This window comes from Cydia fagiglandana, chromosome 23 (assembly GCF_963556715.1).
Source record: "Cydia fagiglandana chromosome 23, ilCydFagi1.1, whole genome shotgun sequence".
NCBI classification, from domain to species: domain Eukaryota; kingdom Metazoa; phylum Arthropoda; class Insecta; order Lepidoptera; family Tortricidae; genus Cydia; species Cydia fagiglandana.
Genome location: NC_085954.1, coordinates 6,604,699 through 6,615,768, shown reverse-complemented (window position 1 = coordinate 6,615,768; position 11,070 = coordinate 6,604,699). Strand labels below are relative to the sequence as shown.

The 11,070-nt window shown below is 38.9% G+C and overlaps 1 protein-coding gene across 1 annotated transcript; it reads right to left on the bottom strand.

Annotated features, from left to right (window-relative positions):
• Positions 1-4,691: 4,691 nt before the first annotated feature.
• On the bottom strand, positions 4,692-10,533 carry LOC134675750 (pro-resilin-like). Its single transcript, XM_063534059.1, has 6 exons — positions 10,528-10,533; positions 10,126-10,181; positions 8,138-9,226; positions 7,535-7,673; positions 6,611-6,745; positions 4,692-5,331 (listed from the first exon to the last, which is right to left on the bottom strand). The coding sequence occupies exons 1-6, from the start codon at positions 10,531-10,533 to the stop codon at positions 5,215-5,217; spliced, it is 1,542 nt and encodes a 513-aa protein (XP_063390129.1). The 3' UTR covers positions 4,692-5,214.
• Between the last annotated feature and the right edge of the window lie 537 nt (positions 10,534-11,070).

Sequence of the window (11,070 nt, the reverse complement as noted above, 5' to 3'; positions counted from 1 at the left end):
ATGGTTTAGGATTGGGAGCCCGAATTCACTTTGCCTGGGGTGTTCGCTTCCCCTAAATATTTTTTTTTACTTAAGGTTTCATATTTGCCATATTTCTAATTATTAATTATCTGCGTTATAACTTACCAAGTAATTGATCTTAGAAACAATTCCAGAAACAATGCCTAAAATGTTTTAGACAAAAATAAAAAATGACCATTGCTAAGTAGATTTTTCTTAGGAAATTGTACTAGAAAAAACTATTCAATGTCGTAAATATGCTAAAATATCTGTGATTTCATATGTAAATATTATATCTATTATTATATTATTACAACACTATTAAATAAATATAAAACATTAAATTAGCTTAAAAATAATAATACAAACTATATCTAACCTAAATAAACTTAAAATAAAAAGCCTACAAATAAAAAACGTCCCTCAAGTCACTGCCAATGGGCAGTGTGCCCAGAAGGCTGGCCGCATTACCACGTTGTATGGCAATACTAATGCGTTGAGCAAAATATTATAAATTTATTGATATAAATTATCATGTCCGAGGTACAACGGGAAATGACCAAGGTACATCAGAAGTGTTGTTCCGTGGACACTTTTCCCTTTTTTTCGTCAACGTATCCCATCAAAATAAATAAACTAATCTTTAAATTTTATATTGTATTAGATAGTTTATTAATGTATCTTATAATATTCGGATAAACAATAATTCTGCAGCCTTTAGTTTTTTTCTAAAATTCATAAAAGAAAAAACTGTCCGAGGTAGAACAGCTTCCCTACTACTCAGTAGATAGCGATGCTACGAGTAGGTACCTATATTTTTGATGGAAGTAATTAAATAAAATTTAAGTCCTTGGAGGAGGCCTTCACCCGATGAGGGGTTCTTGTCCACCACAAATAATTAATACTTTGTATATTTATAATATGTGAAAATTTACTTAACAAACAATAAATTATTCTAATTGACATTATACCTAAAATAAATACTTATAAATAAATGTTAACTTATTTTGTTGTAATGTAATGAATGTAACAAATTGGACTTGAAATAAAAGGCTTTTTTATTTTTTTTATTTTTTTATTTTATAATTAAATTTAATTATAAGGATACTTGAGTGAGTCATCATTTATGCTGATTTCTGTAGTTCTAAGCTGAGGATTAAGTACTATTATGTATTATCAAGTATAGTATTATATGTATTGATTATTTAATAAAGACGGCTCTGTAGGGCTAAATGTAGAGTTTTAGACTTCAACGCGCTGTCGAAGCATTTGCATTTAGGCACTGGTCCCACCGCGAGCTAGTAAGCTATGAGCTATCGGCTATAAACACGAACACGGCGATATTTATAGCTCACCGCTGGGCGAGTAATTATAAATCCCATCAAAAACATAAATGTAAAAAAGGAGAGCCAAGTTCAATACAAAAATTATGCTTGGCTGTGGGGTTTGCCGCAAAAAGAATGGAGATCTAAATGAGTGCCAAGTTCTATGCAAAATCCAAATATGTATTTATAGGAACAAAATAACATTATAAACAAGTATTAAACTCTATTTCTTTGCTTTATTGGAGACCTATAACAATTGCTGTTATTTAAAAAAATGCGAGATCTTAAAGCAGGTTAGATTTGACTTGAGGCAAAGTAATCAAATGCAAATTTTGAGTTGTTTTCTTATGTTTGCTGGTAGAAATGATGATTTTGGATGATAAATATTTAATAACATTCATTTGGATTTGATTTGGTTTGATTTTGTTTGATATTTTACATTTAATATTTGCTTCCAGTTGGTGTGGTGAAAAATTTTGTTTTTCACTCGGGGGCAAATTTTGTTTAACCCTCGTGCTTTGAAACCCTCGCAACGCTCAAGATTCAATTTTTCGAACCACTCGCTACGCTCGTGGTTCAATTTTGGAATCTTTCGCTTGCTCGGGTATCAATATTAGCACGAGCGGTTAAACAACAACTTTGCCCCCTTGTAAAACAAATAACTATTAATCAGTAGGTACACAATTTGATCAATTACCTACGATTAACTTCCTTGTAAACTAAGTCGATTTTACTTACTTACTTTGTTAGCATATATATATGTATTTACTTAGTCAACAAACGAGATATATATACCATTTTAAGAATAAACAATTTAATTTCAAACAATACAATGTGTAACATATTGAATATAAAATAACTTATTAAAATAAACTAAAACTACAAACAAAATAAAATTAATACTAAAATAAAAGAAACTTACCTATAAAAAAAACCTAATTATAAAAAGAATGCCCCCTCTAGTAGGTCCGCCTGTGGCATGGTACAGTCACCTGCAATAATATCTTACACAACGAAGGCCGCAAATATATCTGACACGATCTTATTTGTAGAGCCATACGAGCGTGTCACATATTTTTGCGGCCTTCGAATAGTAACATATTGTTGCAGGTGACTTGTACCCATGACGCTGGCGGCGTTTCCTCGCTGAACCGCCAGGGCGATTCGTTGCGAGAAATACGCGCCAGCTTAAAGAATAAACTGTTTATAAAGTAATTTTATGACTTAAGTCACGTATTTTATAGTCTGTAGCGCGACATGTTAATAAACCACAAATACAAATTGTGGTCGGTTAAAAAAGTTGCCTATATGTGACGTTCCACGGAAAAAAGTACCTAATGGCGGCCGGCGCTTACGTCGCATGGCGCCGCAATAATATTGGAGCGGTGTTAATAATAGCGTAAGCGCCAACCCCCATAAGGTACCTTTACCCGTGGGACGTCACATATGTAGGCAGTGGCATAGCTAGGGGGGGCGGCGGGGGCGGTCCGCCCCGGGTGTCACCCATTTAGGGGTGACACCCGACCGTGAACAATTAAATCAGTAGTGCCACCTATAAAAATTCGTAAAATGAAAGCGATGGAGTAAATCTTGAGCTATTTAACAAAAATTACAATTAGTCTTTTTAAATAAATTTAACAATTTTGATTGAATTTTGGGGTGACACCCACAATTTCCGCACCGGGTGCCACCCATGCTAGCTACGCCACTGTAAGTAGGTACCAATCTCATAAATACCAAAGGGTGTACGGAGCAGTGGCGGCGCGTTCATAAAAGCCGATTCCCACCGGCTTGCCTGTTTTTGGCCGTTTGAGCAGAGTTGTAAAGGAAATATGTAAGCCAAATTAGCCCCGGCTTGCCTATGGATGTTTGACGCGCCGCCACCATCTTTGATAATACATATAAATAGGTACATTACACATGTACGTAGATCTGAGCGGCTACCGCGAAAACAGAAAATCGCAAATTGCGGGGATCTTTCTCTTTTACTCCAATGATGGCGTAATTAAAGTGACAGAGAAAAATGCTCGCAATTTGCGAACTTCGATTTTCGCGGTTATAGCCCAGTATTGATAGATCCGTAAACATGTATTCTATTATTTAGGTATTGATGAAATACTTTTTATTTTGGTCTAATGATAATGATACTATCGATAAGTTTTATTTAAGGTAAGGTAAACGTACTCGTACTCGACATGCTAATGCCCAATAGATGACACCTTGCTGTCATCTCTATTGACAATGACTTATGTTTCAAGATGACATGTACTGGGACCGCGTCGGGCACCATTTAAGGTTTACTCGGGTAATTCCGAATGTCGAAAACTGTCGGATAATTCCGAAAAGAGACTTTTATTATGATGGAATTAAGGGTCATTTTCATCTGAATTTCGGAATTATCCGACATTCTAATATTCGAAAGAAATATCCGAAAAAATAGAACGTGCTTTCACGTACCTATTTGCAAACATCAAAATGTCAAACAGCAAACATTATAGACTATAAGTGCCTAAATAAGTTTGTATTTTTTCTTCTAGGCTACTAGGCACGCTATTTGTTTACTGAAGGGAGGAAAGAAGGCAAGGAAAACCGGGCAAGTGCGAGTCTGACTCGCGCACGAAGGGTTCCGTACCATAAAGCAAAAAAAAAAAAAACAAAAAAAAGCAAAAATAAAACGGTCACCCATCCAAGTACTGACCCCTCCCGACGTTGCTCAACTTTGGTCAAAAATCACGTTTGTTGTATGGGAGCCCCATTTAAATCTTTATTTTATTCTGTTTTTAGTATTTGTTGTTATAGCGGCAACAGAAATACATCATCTGTGAAAATTTCAACTGTCTAGCTATCACGGTTCGTGAGATACAGCCTGGTGACAGACAGACGGACGGACGGACGGACGGACGGACGGACGGACGGACGGACAGCGAAGTCTTAGTAATAGGGTCCCGTTTTACCCTTTGGGTACGGAACCCTAAAAATAGAACGTGCTTTCACGTACCTATTTGCAAACAACAAAATGTCAAACAGCAAACATTATAGACTATAAGTGCCTAAATAAGTATATATTTTTTCTTCTAGGCTACTAGGCACGCTATTTGTTTACTGAAGGGAGGAAAGAAGGCAAGGAAAAACGAATTTATCAGTGAATTAATTAAACTAAAGAGACGGTTACTCGTATTAGGCCCACTTGCACCATCTCACTAACCCGGGGTTATGCGGTTAAACCGTTAACTCAGTGTCAAATTGTACTGGTAACCATGGTAACTCCATGTTTATCCGGTTAACCCCGGACTAGTGGAATGGTGCAAGTGGGCCTTAGGGGTTTAGGTTTAATTTTGATGTACGAACGAAATTAAAAGTATAAAATAACGTCATAAAAATTTATTTGCACTAAATTATCACTACATCACAAGCCACTTACAAACTATGAGGTACTTTTTTTATACATTTTTTTTTCAATTTGCTATAAAAATAATAAATAAATGAGTATTCTGCTAGTCGTTCGTAAAGTTCGTAACAAAAATTGCAAACAAAAACACTAAAGCGATACCAATTTTAAAATCCCGTTAACAATTAATTTTTAATTTCGGAAACGATACTGAGTCCTGATGTAACTTGTAATAGGTATTTTTGCCGTCTAACATATTATACGGCCTCGCTGAATCTCGTCCTTCTAAACTCGTTTAAAATTGGAACCGACTTTTAAAACTGAACTTTGAGCAACCATGGTAACGCATTCCGATCCGGAGCCAAAGCGACTATCCGCAAACCAAACTGACGACCGCGATCGTAAAACTTCTCTTTCACGCTTGGTAAAAGTGAGAGAGATAGTGATATGACCTCGGTCCTGTTCGGTTTGCGGTATAGTAAAATGGTCTTTATGTGGTTGTTAATAAGGTCCATCGCCGGAGCGACCGATGTTGTTGGCGTTGTCGTCGTAGCCTGCTGCCGGCTCCACGGAGATGCGGGGCTTGAAGCCACGCTCGTCGGCCTCGTATTCTACCACCTGAGGAATTGCAATATTATTAGACTCATCATCATCTCAGCCATAAGACGTCCACTGCTGAACATAGGCCTCCCCCTTATTATTAGACTCATAATAAAATTTTAATTACATATTTTTGCCGCACATAGTTAAAGGATAGGCAACACCGCTGCACAAAATAGGCTAAGGCATCGCAAATTTTGCTAAATAGCTCATTTCGTAACTAACATTGAAAAATGTAGTAGGTAAAGTAAACGTACTGGTGCTCGACGCGGTCCCAGTACATGTCATCTGGAAACTTAAGTCATTGTCAATAGAGGTGACAGCAAGGTGTCATCTATTGGGCATTAGCATGTCGAGCACTAGTACTTTTACCTTACCTAACTAATATATGGGATGCATCTGTATGCATACTGCGTAACTTTAAGTAGCAGTGTGAGATAGTAAGTAACACTTTTTCAAAGTAGTGACGATTTTCATATGAGAGTTGATCCCGTATGCAGCAAGATCCAGAAAATACTTTAAAATTTTTACGCTTTATTTAAGTTACTAATCTTGCCACAGATGAGTTGTACTATAGTTTCTTACCTGCTTTGTGCCATCAGGCAAGACGACGAAGTAGCTGCCTTCAGCGCGGTTCTCCTGCCTGGTTTCTGCCCTAAGTCGCTGCCAGATTCAAATTCCTTCACTTTGTACTATAGTTTCTTACAAGGTAACACGACGAAGTAGCTGCCTTCAGCGCGGTTCTCTTGCCTGGTTTCTGCCCTAAGTCGCTGCCAGATTCAAAGTCCTTCACTTTGTACTATAGTTTCTTACCTGCTTGGTGCCATCAGGTAAGACGACGAAGTAGCTGCCTTCAGCGCGGTTCTCTTGTCTGGTTTCTGTCCTAAGTCGCTGCCAGATTCAAAGTCCTTCACTTTGTACTATAGTTTCTTACCTGCTTGGTGCCATCAGGTAAGACGACGAAGTAGCTGCCTTCAGCGCGGTTCTCCTGCCTGGTTTCTGCCCGAAGTCGCTGCCAGATTCAAAGTCCTTCACTTTGTACTATAGTTTCTTACCTGCTTGGTGCCATCAGGTAAGACGACGAAGTAGCTGCCTTCAGCGCGGTTCTCTTGCCTGGTTTCTGCCCGAAGTCGCTGCCAGATTCAAAGTCCTTCACTTTGTACTATAGTTTCTTACCTGCTTGGTGCCATCAGGTAAGACGACGAAGTAGCTGCCTTCAGCGCGGTTCTCTTGCCTGGTTTCTGTCCTAAGTCGCTGCCAGATTCAAAGTCCTTCACTTTGTACTATAGTTTCTTACCTGCTTGGTGCCGTCAGGTAACACGACGAAGTAGCTGCCTTCAGCGCGGTTCTCCTGCCTGGTTTCCGAATGCCCGAAGTCGCTGCCAGATTCTAAGTCGTTCACTTTGTAAGCAAAGTCGTAGTTCGCTGGCTCCTGGAATAACATAGTATGTGCTTATAATACATACAAAGCTTAAACACAGCGAAGTCACATGAGGAGTATTTTTAACTATTTGTCATACTTTCTCATATAATTTTACTCCTCAATAAAGTAAGTACTTAAGTAGGCTTATGTATTGCTATAGTACTTGTTACGACAGTTTATGTTACGACTTTTTCTTCAGATTGTAAGTAACCTTGTTTAAAAACAACGCGAACTACTGATGTCTACTAACAACTTTTGGCACCGTTTACTACACCGCTTTGAATGTTTAAGAGAGGCCTTTGCCCAGCAGTGGGACACAACAGGCTCATAATAACATTATTAAATCAACCCACAACAGAAGTTGCTGTTCGAATTTTGGTTATCTTGTTTTGACGATTTTAGTATTAAATTAGTTACCGTAAAATGGGGTGAGTTGCCTCGATACATTTTTATTTTTACATGTGAAAACTGAATGGTGTATATAATAAGTGGTTCGGACGTTTTTATTTTATTTTGGGTAGTTCCATTTCATAACTTTGACGATAAAGAGGAAAACCCACGTCACCCCGTAGTGCCTCGTATTTGGGGTGAGAGGGTTTTTCATACAAAGGTGATTTTGGAAGATTGTTGGATCGATTTTTTTTATTATGCGTATTACTATAGCCCCATTTTAAATTGGAATACATTATTTTTGTAGCACTTAAAATCCCTTCTCACCCCCCTCTCAAACCTTCGTAACCCAACTCTCCCCGCGAAACCTACTCACCCCGTTTTACGGTACCAGAAGAGTTTACGAACCTGGTTCAGCTCATCAAGAGCGCCCCTGGCGTACCCGTAGCCCTGACTGGAGAGAGAGTCGTACTGCTCAGGAACGCCGTATTGTTCGGACGGCATGGCGTCGAAGGGGGAAGGGGCGCCGTATTTGGAGGAGGGGGATCTGAAACGAGATGATGTAATAAAGCATAGAATAGTTATTTAGATATGAGATCAATGGGAAGAATATAAATGTCAAGAAATTACTTTAACTCAAGAAAAAAAGAAGATTAAGTAGGCTGCGGTAAGATGATAAATCTTAATATGTACCTTAGAATTGAATAGCTAAAGGTGAACGAAAAAAATATTAAATGACATAATATCGATCGAGTTTAGAGCCGTTGAAATCATCAGGTAGAGTCAACTATAGGTACTAGACCAGGTTAAGATTTAACTGAAAACTCGTAAATTGGCTAATGCATAAGATCCACCGATGGTGAGTTAAGCCTTTATAAGGCAGAGGGAATATATTTCCCACCTGATATTGCACTTTATTTCAAAGTAATAGGGTTAAATTTTGCATAATTAGGTAGCAGCTAGTACGAGTGACATTGAAGAGGTGTTATTGGAACCTGGCACTGTACGAACCTGGCAGAAGCGAAAGACGAAGCAAAAGCATTAGTCTTCAATCCCGCAGATCTGCTGTTCGGTGCTCCATAAGTATCCGAAAGACTTCTTGCAGCGGGCGCTCCATAGGTATCCGAGAGACTCCTTGAAGCAGGCGCTCCATAGGTATCCGAGAGACTCCTTGCATCGGGCGCTCCATAGGTATCCGACAAACGGGCGCTTGCGAACGAAGAACCAGCCTTATGCCCTTGGGAATAAGAGTCAGAAGACCTTCCACTAGGAGCACCGTATGTAGACGAAGGGCTAGAGTAACCAGAACGGCCTTTAGTGGATTTGAAAGAGTTTCTGCCAGAGAAACCTTGAGATCGGGTGGAAGGAGCGCCATATTCTTGAGATAACGAGTTTGATCGGAAAGAGTTACGAGCAGGAGCGCCATATTTCTGAGACGGAGACCCAAAACTTCTAGCAGACGGAGCACCATATGCCTCAGAAGGAGCTGATCGGAAATCTTGAAGACCAGAAGACAGGGGTGCTCCATAAGAATCCGAAGGGGTATTTCTATAGCCAGGTGCGCCATAAGAGTCTGAAGGTGCATTTCTTAGTCCAGGAGCTCCGTATTCCTGAGAGAGTCCACGGGAGAAGTCTTGGGAAGGAGCGCCGTAGGTAGAGGATAAGCCGTGAGCGCTTGGGGCTCCGTATTCTTCAGAAGGGTTTCGGGCACTGGGAACTCCATATTCTTGAGACAATCCTCTAGCGCTGGGGGCACCGTACTCTTGTGAAAGTCCTCTGGCACTAGGGGCACCATATTCTTGCGATAGTCCCCTGGCGCTTGGAGCTCCGTACTCTTGAGAGAGTCCCCTAGCACTTGGCGCTCCATATTCCTGTGAGAGACCTCGAGCACTAGGTGCCCCGTATTCTTGAGAGAGACCCCTGGCGCTTGGCGCGCCGTACTCTTGGCTGAGACCTCTAGCGCTGGGTGCCCCGTATTCTTGGGATAGGGACCGACTTGAGGCCCCAGGGGGTCCGTATTCAGTGGAGAGAGAACGGCCGAGGTTGGAACCGTGGGAGTGTCCGTGGTCATGGCCTGATCGAGCCGCGGCGTAACCGTCGCTGGAATTAATTGTAAAATTAGTTAGGTAGTTAATTTTTTACGTATTTTGCATATATGTGTTGTAATTGCTATCTGAACTAGACTCCACCTGAGCTGTAGGCATTGACTTGGTGTAATAATGTAGAGTCAGGATAATTATGTAGAGTCACAACTCTACATAATTATGTACAATGGCATACTTATACTTTTAATTTATTATTTTTTACCTGACTGCGTCAGAAGGAGGGTAATGTTTGAATTAGTAACCAGTTAAGTATTTTTCCAACAATACGAAAGCAATTGATGATAATTTATGCTCAATACGAAAAAATACTCGTAAGACTATAATGTACAACAGTATTTACACTTAACTGAACATTTGGGGACGTTATCAATAAGGTTTATAATTGGCCATGTAATTGTATCAACCACTGTACTATCTATACCGCTGATTTAGACGATGTGAGAACTCGCACACGTTCTGACACCTAGAGACATTTACACCTCTAAATATTATAGATTTTTTTGTGTGTTTTTTTATCTGTATTTTGTATGTAATTCGACATTAAGAGACCATATACATCTCTTAGTAATTGTAATACGTTAGATTGAATTGTTAGTTTTATTTTATAAAATTGTTGATGTTATTATTTTTGCTTTTGTGTAAATTCAATGTTGACGTGTAAAAGTGCCCTTGTGGCCTATTTGCTGAATAAATGTTGATGTTTGATGTTTGATGATGTTTGCATGCGAGTTTCATTACACTGTGGCTTTTGATCGGTGGGTTGAATTGGACGTACCCATTTAACCAACAGTCCGCAATGTAACTAAAATCGCATGCGAGTTCGCGCGCCTTCCAAATCACCCCAGTTTTGTCCCTATTCACCCCGATTCACGGCAGTTATTTTAATCAACTTACCCAAGAGGAGGTTCGGCGGCCGCCAGGGACAATAAACAAATTAAAGGAACGAACGCCTGAAAAATACAAAAATGTACAGTTAAATACAAATGGTTGATGACAACTTGTTGGATATTAAACACGGAAAAAAGTGCTGGAGTAAACTGGGTCATTGCATGGTGGCAACCATTGGTAGGTTATCGAAATTAGTGACGTTTAACTATATAGGTAGGTAGTAGGTACCTTATCATGGTGTAGGTACTAGCAGAATTCAATTAGGTTCTATAGTAACTTTTTTAGCAGTAGATATTTTTCAGCAGCTACTTAGGTACCCTCAAAGTAAAATAACTATTGTTGTTGTTAAATTTAGTTAAAGTTACTTAAAGTGAATTTACAATTTTTATTATGAATTTTATGAATTACCTTCATGATTTTTGCTCTGAGATCAATATGTTAATATCTGAAACAAACACAAAAATATATGTTATTAAAACATAGCCACGGCCGAATACAGAATCTCATTCGTATGGGTAAAGAAATCGGTTAAAAACTGGCCTAAGTATGTCCAAGTTTCAAAACATTATCAAAACTTTCGATGATTTCTGGAAACTAATGAGAAAATGCCCATGCAAGCTTCTACTTAAAAAGTTCTCGATAACATTAGGGATTATCAATGTTCTCAACTGTTGACGATTGTTTCATTTAATATTTACGTCCCTCGTTGGAGTAAATTTCAAGTGCCACAGAAATCAAAGCACGTAAGAAATTTTGGCAATAAACGTGCAGGAAAGAATACCAAGAATATTTCATGGGAACTTTGCAATTTTTAAAAATTCCATTTTGGCACATCTTTACCTAAGTTCGTAATTTCAATGAACTATTCTTGTAGCATAATATGTTTGGTATTAATTTCACAATGATTTTAATAAGTAGGTACGAGTTTTCGGTAACATCTCTTACACAATA

Excerpts from the sequence above, each read along its gene's own strand:
- LOC134675750 (XM_063534059.1), bottom strand. Across the intron at positions 6,746-7,534 it reads CTCTTGATGAGCTGAACCAG|GAGCCAGCGAACTACGACTT; the intron begins GTTCGTAAACTC and ends ATGTTATTCCAG. Across the intron at positions 5,332-6,610 it reads TACCTGACGGCACCAAGCAG|GTGGTAGAATACGAGGCCGA; the intron begins GTAAGAAACTAT and ends GCAATTCCTCAG.